The sequence below is a fragment of the Phyllostomus discolor genome, chromosome 10 (assembly GCF_004126475.2).
Source record: "Phyllostomus discolor isolate MPI-MPIP mPhyDis1 chromosome 10, mPhyDis1.pri.v3, whole genome shotgun sequence".
Taxonomy (NCBI): Eukaryota; Metazoa; Chordata; class Mammalia; order Chiroptera; family Phyllostomidae; genus Phyllostomus; species Phyllostomus discolor.
Window position 1 is genome coordinate 9,035,408 of NC_040912.2, and position 15,713 is coordinate 9,051,120.

The 15,713-nt window shown below is 60.3% G+C and overlaps 1 protein-coding gene across 5 annotated transcripts in view; it reads right to left on the reverse strand.

Moving 5' to 3' along the window:
• Positions 1 to 4,675: 4,675 nt before the first annotated feature.
• Positions 4,676 to 15,713, reverse strand: part of ADCYAP1R1 (ADCYAP receptor type I) — a 48,733-nt gene continuing 37,695 nt past the window's right edge. For 2 of the 5 annotated variants that reach the window (XM_028525618.2, XM_036010443.1), the window contains exons 14-17: positions 14,858 to 14,941; positions 12,288 to 12,417; positions 10,908 to 10,949; positions 4,676 to 9,447 (exon numbers count right to left, since the gene is read on the reverse strand). In XM_028525618.2, the coding sequence (XP_028381419.1) occupies positions 9,259 to 9,447; positions 10,908 to 10,949; positions 12,288 to 12,417; positions 14,858 to 14,941 (445 nt within the window). In that variant the 3' untranslated portion in view covers positions 4,676 to 9,258. The remainder of the gene's footprint in view (positions 9,448 to 10,907; positions 10,950 to 12,287; positions 12,418 to 14,857; positions 14,942 to 15,713) is intronic. The other 3 variants (XM_036010442.1, XM_028525621.2, XM_028525620.2) reach the window with 2 other exon arrangements.

Here is a 15,713-nt window from a genome sequence, read left to right on the forward strand (position 1 = left end):
GTTGTAGTATTCATTATAGAGTTGTAGTATTACTCTCCACCCAGGAATACCTCAGTATGTCACCCGGCATTACGTACAAAGGCGGAGGGCCCGAGATCACATTCTAGTATGAAAATGTCCTACAGTGTCAGAGTCGTGGTGGAGAAACAAAGTTTGACATGTGCGGGGCCAGGCAAAAAGTGTCCTAGAGTAATTTATGCATATATTATGGTCTTTTCCTGAATTGTATAATATGTACAATGGTTATCAATCTTTAAAAAAAAAGCCCTCATTATTATATCACTTTTGAAAGTAAATGTTTGCATTTTTATTAAAGGGGACACCCCAAAATTATGTGAATTTCGGGACCCACAAAACCTAGATGTGCTGTAGTTTGTGTCAGATGCAGGAGCCAGACGGAGATCCCGCACCCTCGCAGGTAGTGTCTCGGAGCTGTCTGTGGTGCTGGACACTGTGCTCACTGGCCTCTCTCCATGGTACTTGCCGCATGAGCATGTCTAGGCCAACCAGTCACACCCAGAGACAGAACATCGGGATTACCAACCAGGGTCATGGTTAATGCAAAGGAATGGGCGCCTTGCCCATGCAGTGACTGTCTAAAGGGAAGGGGGTGAAGAGAAAACCACAGGTGACTCCCAAGTGTCAGGGAAACCCAAAAGACAGGGGCACCAAGGGAGTCAGCTCAAGCAAAACATGGACCGCCAAACCATGCCTGACTCTAGACCAAGGGTAGGGAGTGGGGAGCGGGTGAGGAGGGGAAGTAGCAAGAACGGCACAGACTGGGGGGTGCCGGCTTTCTGAAGGGAAAGAGAGAATGACGGAGGGGGTGGGCTGAGAGGGAGCCCCAGGGCCAGAAGGAAGACCCTGCCCATTGAGTTAGTGGAGGACTGGCTGAAGCTGAGACTTCACTCCCACACCCCCACAGATGCGAGTCAGAACTGATGTAAACGATGGGTGTGTACCAGTCTTCTGGCGTCCCTGAGGATGCGTGGCTGACTGTCGGAATCTTGTTTTCGCTTGCTCGTTTTTGCTTTGAGATGCGTGCTCAGTTTCTTTGGAAGTTGGGGTGGTTTGGACAGCGAGAGAAGGTCAGTGTCCAGCCCCCATGAATGAATTTCTTCCAGCTTCACCAGCTGAGGCGGGGCTCCCTAAGGCTGCTGCTGTGGGAGTTGTGACCTAGCAGGCAATGGAATCTAAGGAGTTGATTCCCAGGAGAAACATGAGAAATGCAAGGACCACACCAGGACCAGGGAGGGTCAGGGCTGATACAAGCTTTTTGCTGAAACACAGTGGCGGTGCCAAGGGGGAACCGTGGGTGAGGGGAGGCTGTCATCGCTTCTGCACTACAAATCTGCCACCAACCCCACCTCCTCCAAATGATCTAAGTCAAAACAACGTGTCAGCTCAGCCAGTGAACCTCCGGGATTAAGTGCCCTTTGTCATGCATTGAAATGTTCCCCCACCCCCAAAGGCACCTGAGGATCCTAACTCCAGGTGCCTGTCAACTCGATCTCCATTGGAAAGCAGGTCTTTGCAGACACAATTAATTAACAGGAGGTCATACTGGATCAGGGTGGATTCCAAATCCGATATGGCCAGCGTGCTCTGGAGAAGAGTGGAAGACAAAGAGGCACAGGCAGACACAGAGGGAGAACGTCACATGGTGATTGAGGAGGAGACTGGAGTGGTGCATCCACCAGCCAAGGAACGCCAAGAATTGCCAGCAACGCCAGAAACCAAGAGAAGGGCATGGAACAGATTTCCCACGAAGGCCTTTGGAGGGCACTGGCCTGCCAACACCTTACTTTTACACTGTCGGCCTCCAGAGCTGGGAGAGAATGCATTTCTGTGTTGCCCCATCCAGCTTATCGCAATCTGTCATGGCAACCCCAGGAGAGTGGTCCACCCTTCCTTGGACAGGTTCCTTTCTCTCACAGCGAGACGCCTTCACGCTTGCTGGTACCACCCCATGGAATGCCCTTCCTCGAGGAGTCTGCAGGCATCCCCAGAGGATGGGCCAGTGAGGCTGGGGGTGCAGAGCATTCAGAGGCTTAAATGCCTGCACCTGGGACGGAACTTTCCTGGCTGCCCCATCTCAACTCACCCACCCCACTCCCAGTACTGTCTGCTCATCAGCTGCTCTAGTTCCTTCACAACGCGTCCCTGTATCCGAAATGGCCGCACTTCTTCCCTTCCTTCCTTAGAACGGAACTGCTGGGAGCAGGGCCCTCATCTCTGGTGCTCAGCTGTGATGGAACAACTCCCGGCACACAGTAGGCACTCAAGCAATGGTTCGTAAATGAAGAGTCAGATGCTCAGCAAGCATCTGTTGAATAACTAAATGAAAGGCACATTCCTTCTTGCTACCATCCTCCTTCTAGTAAGACTGACACCCCCAAAGCCCTGGCTGGCATAGCTCAGTGGATTGAGCTCGGGCTGAGAACCAAAGCATCGCAGGTTCAATTCCCAGTTAGGGCACCTGCCTGGGTTGCAGGCCACGGCCCCCAGCAACCGCACATTGATGTTTCTCTCTCTCTTTCTCCCTCCCTTCCCTCTCTAAAAATAAATAAATAAAATCTTTTTTAAAAACTCCTAAAAAAAAGACTGACACCCCTAAGTCCCTCCTGTATAAGAATTTAGTTAACTACTATTTCAGAGACCAAGGAAATAATTGTCTTTTCATTGGCCTTTACAAAACTGCATCCTGAGAGTTAGAAGGTCCAGCTGCTGCAGGTGTGGGGCCCCTGATGGAGAACACCTGCCCCCTTGCCCTTCCACACGTCAAATCATAATCTTTGCCTCTTGGGATGGCAGGCAGAGGGGGAGGGGCGTGAGGAAGGGTGATTAGCCAGTTTTCTGTTCAGACCAGGACGACACTACAATGGGCGTCCACCAGGGGGCAGTCTAACAAAGTGGGAGGATAAGCATCTAAATTGAGTTCACGTGAGGGCAACTGACAGCAATTACAAGACCAAAAAAAAGACAAGTGAATTACATCATTATTCTGATAATCCCCCGAATTAAAAAGAGATTAAATAATGTTGAAGCCACGAGGGAGCAGAGGCTCCCGGGAGTCGCAGTCCCGGGAGAGCAGGAACGGAGGAAACCGGAAGGGACCTGAACACGGCCTGGCCTCACCCCCCGGCCCCCCACCCCGGTGGCTCCCCAGGGGCAGGATAAGCCGTCCCCTCGGCTCTGACTGAGGACACTCTAGGGCGATGCAATGGTTCTGGTTGGAGACTGCGCCCCCTGGTTTGCTCCCGACGTGGTGGCGTGGGACAGCCAAGGGGTCACGCAGGCTCTGGTGCGTCACAGGGGTGGTGAGCCCGGGCACCACCCGCTAAACCCCTAAAGGTCTGGGGGTTCGAGGCTAAGGCACAAGGCGCTGTTTGCCGGCCAGAATCCCCTCTCCTTCCTGTGTCTTCAGGGGTCCAGTGCCGTGGGGCCATGAGATTACCTGTTGGCCAATGAGCAGGTGTGAGGCTTCTTGGAGAAGAAAATGACTGGACTCTAAAGAGAATTTTTTTTCTGCCTTCGCTCACTTTCCCCTCAGCCCGCGTCTCAAGCAGACCCAGCCAGCCTCCCGGCGGGGAACACCTGGGCACGCTTGGCTGCGGGGCTGCTGTGCTACCTTCCCACGGACTGGACTTCTTCAGGGCGGCCCATGCAATCACCGCGGGGAGCTGGTTCTGCGCGCACGCAGGCCCGCAGCGGTGGGCCTTCATTATTTCAGTTCTGTGCAGTACAGTCGCCAAACGGAGAGCGCTCCCAGACATCGGAGCCCAGCCTCCCCGAGGCGGAATCCAGAGCCGTGGAATGTCCAACTGCTGCCCTTGCAGGAGAGCACAGCTACCTGAGTCACGTGAGACTCCAATTCAGAAGTGAGCACCTTGAGGAAAGAGGCTCCGTGGGGAATCTGATTGGCTGGTGAGAATGGCGCAAGGCTACCTACCTGCTTTCAGAATTGTGAGTCTGGGTCCCGGGCACCGAAGAAACACCACTGAGCCAGCAGCCGTCAACGGCCTCGCCATCGCCCCCTGCAGGACACGCTTCGACACCTCCCCTGCCTCCTCCAGCCTCACAAGAGTTCTCTGAGCATCCCTTCCCTAAACTCTTCTGACTTACCAGTGAAAATTCTCTTCTGTGGCTAGCAACTGAGAGTCTAGACTGACAGGAGGACGGGGCTCCGAGGCTGTGACAATCGACAGAGCCTCAAGAAAGTGGGGGGTTACCTGGGACCGGTTATCTAGTCTAGCAGGGGCTGAGGGCTCCGGACACCTGGAGGCATTAGGGGGTGGGACTCTGGCAGCCAGCCAGTGGTGCGCCGGTGGCAACCTGGAATAAAAGGCTTACTGTAAGCACACTTTGGGGGTGTCTGGTGGCCACTTCCACCAAACAATACAGAGCCCACAACAAGGACTCTGGGGAGAGATGCTTCCATTTCTAGGAACCTGAAACATCCACGTGACCTTGATCCCACTCACGCTGCATGAGCCTTGCAGGTCCCCTGGAGGCCAGGACTTGACTTTTCCAAGTTCGCTCTCAGCTCACTCGGGCCCGTTCTCAGGCCTCTGCTTTGGAATCTGAAGGGCCACAGGACCCAGGACATGAGACTTCTGCCCCGTCCACCTCCTCTCCTCCCTGCCCTCCACTTGTGCCAAGTGACAGCCACCAGGAAAAATGATAAGACGTTTATTGAGTCGTCTACAGCAGTGTGACGCCCGTAAAGTCCCAGACAAGGTTGTGCGCACAGCATTAATGGCGGCGGCGGCGGGAGCAGGAGGTCTGTGTGGCTGGTCTTGGCCGTGGGAGAGGAAACCCGGGCTGCCCCTCTGCCCCGAGGGACCCCGGGGGCCACGTCTGGAACGCCAGGGCTTGCCCCGCCCCAGCCCTCATGGAGGCGGAGCTACAGAAGACGGACACAGGACAAGACACGCAAGGCTAAGCACAGACACGTCCCAGGACTCAAGTTCAAGGAGAGGAGAAGGACTGGGCGCTCAGCCCACTGCAGGGACGTCCCCAAGCTTTAAAGGATTTCCGTGGAAGTGGCAGGGAAACGCTGGCATTACCCACACGGAAGCCTCCTTATCCCAACCCCAAGAACAGACTGAGTCAGCAGACGGAGACAAAGCTGCAATCCTGTGTCTGTCGGAGGAGGCCTGGCCTCCACCTTCCCTCCGGTGCTGGTGGTTTTTACAGATGGGACAAAGCTTCATTTAGGAGGGTGCCAAGCTGTTGGCGAATAGCACAGGGTACCCTGTGGGGTCTTCACCCCGATCACCAGCCCACCCCGGTGTGGTGACCAAAGCCCACTCGCCCACAGGGCATCTCACTTCAACCCCATCCCTGTCCCACAGGACCGAACTCCAATCACGTCCTCCCATTTGTCGGATTAGGAAGCAGAGGCCCCGAGAGTTCCGCCCTGGCACACAGGGCGAGGGCTGAGGCCCAGGGCAGCGGGCAGTCCCCCGACATCACAGTGGCTCCGCTGCCTCTCCTGTCCTCTGGAATACACTAACAACCTGTGTAGCCAGAGCCCCTCGCAAGCTGCACAAGGCTGACCATGTTTACAGAAGCTTTTCTGAGGGTCTCGCTTGGGCTCCTATGCGGGACTGGGCACCTGTGGGCGGGCCCCTGTCCTCACATCTGCAAAGCGCACTGGGTCCCAGCACGGCAGCAGGCACCAGGCCAGGCCCGCCGGTGTTTCTTCGTCAGCCCAGTGGGGAGGTCTGACCTGCAGATCTCAAGTTCCTCCCCGCTCTAGTGCTTGGAGTCTCCCCAAAGATACATGGGGAACGAGTCAAGGTCAAACAGGTCAGCTGCAAAGCTGGGAGAAACCCAGGCCCTCCGCTCCCCGCTCAGGGGCCCCCCGGAGGTCTCCGTGGTCACTAGGCTCAAGCAGGAATTGACGGTGACAGAGCACTCCCTGCTTTCCCTCTGGAGTGGCCGTGAGGGGGTCAGGGGGACCCCCAGAATAACAAAGAAAGCCTCTTCCGCTTTCCTTCAGGAAGGGAAGGGGTCAGAAGGAGGAGGAGAGCCAGCGCTCTCGGCAGGAGATGCTGGACTCAGGCATAGGGCAAGCCTTGGGCCTGGCCCCAGCAACTTGGGCTCAGTCCCCGGAGTCACCAGTGCCGGCCGTGGGGGGACTGGAGCAGGAATCACTGCAGACCCCCAAGTGTGTCAAGGAGGGTCGCTGAGACAGAGAATGTGGCCTGGCCTCAGACGTGGGACAGTCATGAAGTCCACAGTGCCAGGGGCCACCAGAGCCACTGAACCCCCCAAACCTCACACTCTGACCCCTCCTGGGCTCCCTGACAGCCTCAGCACCCCTCACCTGGAGTGCCACCTCCCCCAAGGCTGGGGACATTCCCGACACTGCCGTGCTGAGACACCCAAGACGGAGCATGAGAGACTTCCTCCTCCCAAGGAGAATTCAGCCTTCCCCGGGCACACTCTCTCCTATGGGGTCGCATGGAAGAAATGCAACTTCCCTTGTGATAATGACCTTCTAGAGTCATGCAGTCGGAACCTGTACTCCTCTCCGGCCTCCCCCGCCCCGGGCCCTCGGCCGCCCCTCCCTCAGTGTGCTTTCCCACCCTCTCAGGACCAGGCAACGACCGCATCCTTGCCCAGGGCCTGTCCCCAGCGGGCAACTGGTGTTTAGACAGAGCCCCCGGGGTGCCCCGGGCCGCACAAACCATCCAGTCTCGCTGCCCGTGTCACAGACTTGGAAACAAGGGATCAGAGAGGGGAGGGTTCACCCAGACTTCATGCCGGCCTCCTGCTGCCTGTGCCTCCGGAGGCCGCTGCCCTGCCCGGGGCATGGAGAGCGCGGCAGGTACCGCTGCTTGCGAGCCTGGCGGGCGTCGGTTCAGAGAGAAGAGCAAACTGACAAACCAGCGGGAACCTGGAGCCTCTGCGAGGACCCGGGCCCAGGGCTCAGACGGGCAGCACGTGGGGTTCAGGGATTTGCGTTTCTGCTGTTTTGTGACGGTCTCTGCACAAAAAGTCCAAGCCTCGCCTTCCGCAGTGTGGCAGACCCGCTGAGGGCGGCGAGGGTGTGGAAATAAGGCCCATAGTCAGGGCTGCTCCCGGCATCTGGATGTGACCACTGCCCGCCCAGTCTCGGCGCCCTGGGGTCCCTGCCCACACCATGCCGGAGCACCCAGCCAGTGGTCCCGGGCCTGACCTTTCCCTCCGGCCCCCCAGTGTCCAGTGTGGAGTCCAAATAAAAGAGACAGGCGTTCCACTTCCAAGAATAAACAGTGCCCCCCCCCACATACACACATGCAAACATACACATCAAAACCTTGGGCGATACACACAATGGCACACACCCTTTCCCCGCCTCAGACTCGAACTGGAGAGTGGCGGGCATGCAGAACCCGCAGAAGCATCCGAGGGCCCCTCCCCTTGGCAGCGGGGAAACTGGGGCCCACCCAGACAAGGACTGCTCTGTCCGCAGTCTCCTGGTCTGAGGCCGACAGGGGCAGATCCTCCATCTCCGAATCCCAGCCCGTGGCCCCTGCCAAGCAGACCAGGCCCCTCAGCGGGGCCCCAAGTGCAAGGTGACCGGGGACACCCACTTGAGTAACACACAGGTCTCACGGGGCCTGGTGCCAGATGGAAGGACTGCGGCACACCACTGGCCAGCCTCAGCCGCAGGCTGCCCGGGCAACAGCAGGCAGCTCCCTTCCTGCTCCGGCCTCGCCACAGACCCAGGGTCCACAGTTCTCTAAACCGCGCAGCGAAGCCCTCTCCAGTCGCCCTGCAGGCCGCTCCAGAAGTGAGCGGCCCCACCAGCCCCCACCCCCTTCCTCTTTCTAAAACCAGGCAAAGCAACATTCCCCTCCCCCAACGTGATCACGAAACAAGTTCACAGACAAACAGAACGGGAACACCAAAAGCCGATGACACGAAGCCGGCCCCACCCACGGGACATGGCACTCCGGCACTTTCCTCCACCTCCCGGAACCGGGCTCTGGCCTGTTTTATTCTCAGGCTGGCCGTGGGGAGCCCGGACAGGCACTGGGGTGCCTGCTCTTCTGCTAACAGGCCTGGTGGGCGTGGCTTCCCTTCAGCATCTGAGACACCTCTGACACCTCCTTGTCCTCCCGTGGTGATTCCAAGAGTGCACAGAGAGGGTGGTCTTTGCAGAGGTCTCGGAAGGAGCTGGTGGCCGGGGCTCCTCATTGTGCATGGGAGTGGCGCTGGGGGTGGGGAGGGGCCCTGGGCCCTGGACTTGGGCCCATGGAGGTGTAAGGATTCACTGACATCACTGGAAGGTGTCTGGCTCATCCCAATCATGGCTTTGACTTAAAGGAAAGTGAGGGTGGGAGGGCTCAGGGATTCTACGGGGAAGGCGTGGCTGGGGGGGGCAGTTTCTCTGAGGCTCCTCTCACCTTCTACAGCTGATGCCTGGGGCAGGAGGGGCAAGAGAGTGGCTACCAGACGAACCCCGCCCTCCGTGAGCCGGGGGGACAGTAATGGAGATGGTGACGGTCTTCTTCCACAGGTCCTTCTGCATCCTTCCCGGTCATATCCACATTTCCAGCTCGGCAATTTCCCTCGGGCCAAATGAAAAGCACCAGAACTTTCCCTGACCTTTAGCGCCCCCTCACACTGCAGCCTCAGAGGGGAAGGGGCCTAAAGCTGCCCCACTGGCCTGACACCCAGGAGCTGGGCACCCGGACACCACACACGGGAGACCTTCACGGCCGGTGTGCAGGGAAGGATGCTCTGGCCGCCCACGTGGCACCTCTGCTGGCCCCCGAGGCTGGGCCAGGCCTGGGAAGGGCCCGGGGGGGAAAGGGCAGGCTGGGGGGGGTCCACACGGAGAGTCACACAGTCAAGAGTCTGTCCAGCAGGCCCCACCTGCACCCCCAGAGCAAGATCTTCAGCCTCACCACGGGCCAGGTGGTCGCTGGGGCTGGTGGCGACGGGGTAGGGGGCACTGGAACCAGACCAAGGTGAGAGGGACACTGGTGGACGACGGGATGAAGATGGGATGACTTTTCCAGATTTGAGGAGTATTTACATGTCTGGGGTCAGGGCCCAGGGGCCCATGGTGGGTGGGGCCAGCGCCCCAACGGGAAGAGGGGGGACATACCCATCTGCACCTGCATCCTTCTCCCCCCTCAGGGAGCCCCGCTTCCAGCCCCGGGCCTGCCCGAAGGGAGAGAAGAGGCACAGCATGCGTGGCCGGCGCCCGCCTGCAGCCCCAGCCTGTGAGTGGAGGCGAGGAGGGCAGGGGGGTGCTCAGGTGGCCAGGTTGTCAGTTGGGAGGCCGGACATGCGGATCTGGGAGCTGCTCTTGCTCAGGATGGAGAGCTGGGTGCCCCCGTTCACCCCACTGCTGGCCAGGGATGGGTGCCGGTGCTTGAAGTCCACGGCGAAGTAGCGATTCACCTTCCAGCTCCGCCACTTACGCTTGATCTCCGCCTGCACCTGCAGGGACCAACGCGGGGGTCACCTCCAGGGGTGGGGACGCCCTGTCTGACCTCATCCACCCGTCTCCCTGCCACCTCCAGCGGCGCCCCGGGCCCCCAGTGGGAAAGGAGCACCTCTGAGGAGCTGACTGCAGCCCCTTGCCCACGTCACTGTCGGAGCCGGGCCCGCTGATGGCTTCCTGGGGTCCTGGACTCTCGTGTCCATGGTCAGAGACGAGCCCATGGGGCCTCCAGGGAAGGTTTAAGAGCTGGCCCCAGGGGCAGACAGATTGGGGCAGGGAGCGCTGCTCGAGCTGGTCATCAGAGGCGGGCTGCGCACAAGGCTCACCCGGAGAGCTTTGAAGAGGCAGACGCTCAGACCAGCCCCGTCACACGCACATCAGGATCTCAGGGGCAGGCCTGCAGGTGTTTCACGGCCTCTCAGGGATGCCAGGGTGCAATCAGAGGTGAGAACCACTAGACAACACACCCCTCTAGTGAACAAGCCCCCACTTGCTCTTAGCACCGTGTGCGCAGGGTGTACCCCGTTTCAGCCTCGGTGCGCCCCTCAGTTCGGCACCCGTGTGCGGTGCACGGCCTGGACAACCGGCAGTGGTGCCAGCACCCGCCATCTGGTTCCAGCTCCGCCGTGCAGGGCAGGCCCTGGACGAGCCCGTACTCCCTCTGCTTGCTCCCTCCTGTCCTGCCTCTGCTCCTCTGTCCTCATCTGACCTTCCTGCGGGTGTCTTAGCGACCCCGGGGCCCAGTCTTCTCCTTTCTTAGATGCAACAGTGGAGAAGCTGGCTGGGGTCCCATGCCGCCACGACTCCTGTCCATGGCCCAAAGCCATCCCACCAACCCAGCCCCATCTGGGCACCTCAGCGTCAGCGCTGGGCTCTACTCGAAAGCGGCACCCCAGCAGGTAAGATCTGAGCCCTCAAGAGCATAGCACTGGACATGGAACATTGCTAGGAGGTTCCAGGCCTCTCCCCGTGGCCCCAGCGGAGTCCCCATAGTCCCCTCTCTATAGGGGATAAGTGTGCAGGCAAGCCGCCTGCCAGGAGCAGCATTGAACTTGGGGCAGCTCTCCCCGTCGCTGCCTGCTGCACCAGGGACCCTGTTTGCCATGCCCCACTCTTCCTCACTCCCACTTCTTCGTTACTGGGGCACGTCTTGTGGCGAAAGCCCTCCAGGTGGGTCTGCTCTCCACCGAGGAGGCCTCTGCGGGGCGGGGGAGGGAGGGCTCAGCTGCAGAGACTAGGCCTCGGCTGTACAGCGGGCCAAGTGGGAGGGGTTCTGGCACTGGGTGGGGGCTGTCAGGGGACCCTGGCACCATGCCACCCTCTTCCCGCAGGGCCCGGGAGTGTGGCAGAGCCCTGGTCTGGATTATAAGCCCTGTGTGGCCGGTAAGCTGCACCCCCAAGTGCTCCCCAGGAGCCCCACCCCCACTGCGTGGAAGCCGGAGGGCTGGGGTCTTACCTCCCCGTTCAGAAAGCAGTAGAGGACGGCCACCACGAAGCCCTGGGGAGAGAGAGCAAAAACACTGAGCATGTGAGCAAGGGGCCGTCCACACCAGGTGTGGGGCAGGCGGCAGGAGGGGAGAGCCACACCGGGAAGCAGGAAAATACAATCCCTTGGACTGGGGGGCAGCTGCCGACCAGGAACGTGGGGCCAAGTGGGACGAGCTCTGCTCCACAGCCAGGGAGCCAGTGGCTGGTGACAGCCCCCTCCCGCTGACACGCCTGGCCTCAGAGCCCGAGTTTCCTGGGTCAAATCCTGCCCATTCCCAGAGGCCGGCTCTACCTGTCTTCCTACAAGAGGCCTCCCCCGAATGCCCCAGGACGTGCTCTGGGCTCCCAACCCGCCTGCAGGTCTCCTGCGGGCACAGCCCTCCAGGATGACACAGACCTGTGCTGTCCCCACCTCACCCTAGGCCAGGCGCACAGCACCCCCCACGCCACGGGAGTAAGTGCTTGACACAGAGTAGGTGTTCTGCTGCCCTACTACGTTCTTCACGCATATTCTCTGCATTCAGATTCTTAGCGCTGAGACAGAAACCCGGGCTCTGAGTCCCAGGCCGGGGCGTTGTCTTTACAACTTGCAGCCGTGCCAAATTAAGAAGTAAAATTGGGGGAGGGGAGAGACTCCAGTCAGACACAGAGAGGAACTTCCTGGCCGTCAAGGTCAAATACATGTTGGAGCCGTTGGGCAAGGGACAGCCGCTGTCTCCTGGGGGCACTCAAGGGAGCCAGCCCTGCGTGCACAGCCCCCTCGTGCTCCCAAATGGCCGTTTCTCACTGTGGACTGTCTCACCAGCTCTCCTTCGCTCACTTGCTTACAACCTGCCTACGTTCACGCGTGGGGCCCCTGGTCCGCCACTCTCTCCCTCCATGGGTCACTTCTGTGCACGTCCACAGGCTCGTCCACCAGGTGAGACCTGGCTCGGCACTCTGTGGCCAGGTCCTGGCCGGGGGGCCCTGACTTGGGCGAGACAGACCTCCGGCATTCACAGGGTATAGGATCTGGAGCCAGGAGCTGGGACATGGGCACAGAGGTCTCTGGGGGCAGTCCACCCACACCCGGAGCTGCCGCTGAGGGGTGGGGGCCACCGTCCCGATCGCCAAGAGCGGCCTGGCTCGGGGTGCCCCGGCGCAGTCACTGGAAGACGGACGGCAGTGCGTCTGCTCACAGAAGCGCAGCCAGCAGAAAGGACTCCCCAGGTCCTTTCTGGGCCAGAACTCCCATTTCAGAGATGGGAACACGGAGGCCCAGTTTAGGTTAAGGGACTTTCTAGAACCACCAGCAGGCCAGGGCCAGGGCCGTGGACCCCCGTGAGCCCTGCCCCCGCCGCATGCGTACCTGGAAGGAGCCCAGCCCCAGCTCGAACACCAGCCTCTCCCTCTTGCTGACGTTCTCCGGCGAGAAGGCGAACACCGTGTAGTGGATCCCGAACAGTGGGATGAGCAGCAGCGTGGACCGGGCCAGCCGTCTGTCGGGAGAGAGCGAGACAGCTGCTCCGGGGGCCGCCCGCGCTCGGGCCGGAGCCGTGGAGGGCAGAGAACCCCAGCCCCCACCCTTTCCTGTCCCTTGGAGGTGGGGCCCTGTCTACGGACGCCCCCCCTCAGGGTTCTCCCCAAGGTCATGGGGCCCAGGAGGGTGGTGGCCAGCACAGCTGGGCTCCAGAGCTGTATGGGAGGTTCTGGGGGGACATCCCCCAGTCTGCAGGGCCCCTGTCCCTCTAGGCCATGTCAGTGTCCTGTGGACCCACTAAGCGTGCACATGTAAGGATGTGATGACAGAGACACCCCCAGTGGAAAAGTGAAGTCATGGCAAAACACAGGGTGGGGGTTCGGGAGGCTCGAGCGACGACGTGATGGGTCCCGAGCAGAGCCAGCGCCGTCCTGCTGCCCAGGGAAGCTCCGTGGGCCCGAATGGGCAGCCCCCAGGGGCCGCAGAGACGGTCGTGTTTCTGAGTCTGGGGCTGGCCAGGGACACTCCTGGAGAGCGACAGGGCGATGCTGACCACAGGGTGGTGGGGTGGGGGCACGGTGAGTGGACCCCAGGAGAGACTCGGGCAGGATCCTAGGAAGGACTTAGTGACCGTGGGCATGGATGATTCCCACCCAAAGCAGAAGGAGCCGGAGGCAAAGGGAGAGAAACCGGTCTGTCTGCATGGGGAGGGGGTGGGCAGAAAGTAAAGGGCCAGAAGGACCTCTGGCCCTCAAAGCCAGCTCTTCTGTGGGTCCTTTGCCTGCTGCTGGCTCCCTGACCCAGTGGGAGGGGCTCTGTTCTGAGGGGTGGGGCCAAGGGGTCACGTAAGACCTCGAGAGTATGCAGTGCATGACCTTGTGGGTCCTGCTCTGTGAAGGGGGCTCCCAGAGGGTTCCCAAGCGTGGGACCCCCTCTCTAACCACCCCAGCATATTGGCTCCCCCGAATCTCCTCAAAGAGGAGGCCTGCCTGGGAGGTGCTGTCGGCCCTCCGCACCCTCTGAGTCGGGGGTGGGTGGCAGGTTCGGCCTCCCCGTCTCCCTGCACCCTTGGCCCACGGGGTGGACAGCTGGGCGTGGGGGCCGCCGTTTGACTTGGGGGGTTACACCATGTCCCCCTCCCTCTTTCCCATCCCAGCTTTTCTGGGGGAGAATGCTCTGTTGGATCCAGATCTCAGAAGCAAACTTGCGTAGTCAGAGTGAGGCCCTTGGCTTCTCAGAGGAAAGGCAGAAGGGAGGGGGAAGAGGAAGAAAGAGAAGGAGGGGAGGAGACATGGAAAAAAAGGGAGGGAAGACTTTCCTGTGGACAAGGGCTCCTGCCCGGAAGGAGGAAGCCCGCCCCCTCTCCCCCTGCTCGTGGGCAGCCTGTGCTGCAAGGCCTGGCCGGGACAGCACCTGCCTTCCCGGCAGCCCTGCATCCGCCTGGAGCAGTCAGGGATTTCTGCCAGGGGTCCAGGGCGGCCCAGCGACCCCTTCGGCAGATGGGGAAGTGGAGGTAGAAGAGGAGGTGACCAGGGCCAGAGTCCTGGGACCTCCACAGTCCAGAGCTGACCAGAGGCCCAGAAAGGCAGGCATGGGGTGTGAGTGAGCCTCAGGACGCCTGTTTGAGGACAGTCGCAGAATCCCTGTGGGATCTGACAGGGACACGGGCCTTGGCGCCTGTAGTCCATGCCCCGGGGAAGCATGCATGGCAGAGAAGTCCTAGAAAATGCCAAGGAAAGCTTCCAACAGTCAGATCCATCCAGTGAAAACAGGCTCCCCACTTACAGGGATGTCCAAAGGAGGCAGGTGCTCCCCTCAAAGTCAGCCTGGCGCCAGGGGCGGGGTGCCCTGGGTTCAAGCCTCACCCTGCCAGTTATGTGACCCGGAGTGAGCTACTTCACCTCTCTAGGCTTCAGTTTTCACATCTGTAAAATGGGGGCAATACATGCACCCACCTCCTACGGCCGTGGTGGGGGCTCAGAGAGGGAACAGCAACCGCGCACATGAAGTGTGAGTGAGGCCCACTGCGATGGGGGTCCCTGTCCTGTGCGGGGGCTGGGCCATATGAACTCAAGCACTAAGACTAGCAGAAAGAACCTGGCAGTTCCAAAGACCGGAGCCCAGAGAAGCAGGACATCGGGGAAAGGCCACACATCCAGGTAGCAGTGGCCGAGGCTTCTGGGCCCTTCCTTGGTGCCAGGCAGCCCCAGCAGCTCCCTCAGTGGCTGCATTTGCGTCCCCTCAACCTCCTTCCCGCCCCCCGCCGTGAGATTGCAGAGAACTCACAAGACACACAGACGTCAGCATGCAACAGCCAAAATGCGGCTCGGGGCTGGAGGCACGGGCTGCCCTCTGCTCTCCGCCAGCCCAGCGGCAGGCAGGCGGGCTCCAGGAGGCGGTGGCAGCATGCGCCCCCTCCCCCCACCGCCGAGACACGGGCCACAGCCACGCACACTTACAGAGTGATGGCGGACAGTTCTGACATCTTGCAAGAGTGCTGCTGAGCCCGCTCTGGCTTGCAGTAGCATTTCTGCACGCAGCTGCTGGGTGTGACAAGATCAGCACTTCCGTCAGCGGGGGCATCGGGCAATGAGGAAACTGAGGTGGGACTCAGAGCCACACGGATCGCGGGGAGGGCAGAGAAGCCGAGGGTGTGGAGAGAGGACCGGGCGGTGACATGGAGCACGAGCAAGCCGAGGGCCAAGACAAGGTCAGCTCTGGACATGGAAATGCACGCCCACATGTGTACACATCTGTGCACAGACATGCACACATGAGCACTCACCCTGGGATCACGGAGGGGAAATGGGGGTGTTGGAGGGGGCGCGTGCATTCGGAAGGTGGGGCCGGGGCTGGGTCTCCGAGCCAGAAGCCGTCTCCAGAGTCAGCTCTAGGCTCAGAGTGTGGCCTTGCTGGACGTCACCCAAGAGCCAGGCAACTGGACTCGCAGACCATGGACCTTTTGGCGCCCAGCTACTTGTGGGCTGGATTACAAAGCCCGACTCCACAGACACTGGTCCCCCTGACTACACCTCTGTTCTTCCGCCCGAACCTTCCTCTGTCTGAGCCCCCAGGCACCTTGATGCTGACACACAGGGGGCACAGAGGTGGCCTGGACAGAACCAGCTTTAGTCTAGACCTGAACGATCCGGTATGACAGCCACTGCCCATCCGCTGCTATTTGAGTTAAAACTAAACCAAGTTAAAAAGTACTTCCTCACTGGCCCTGGCCACACTGCAAGGACTCAATAGCTACAGGTGGCTAGTGGGTCCCACGTGGGACGGCAGTGATCTCGGGCATTTCTGTCGCTGCTG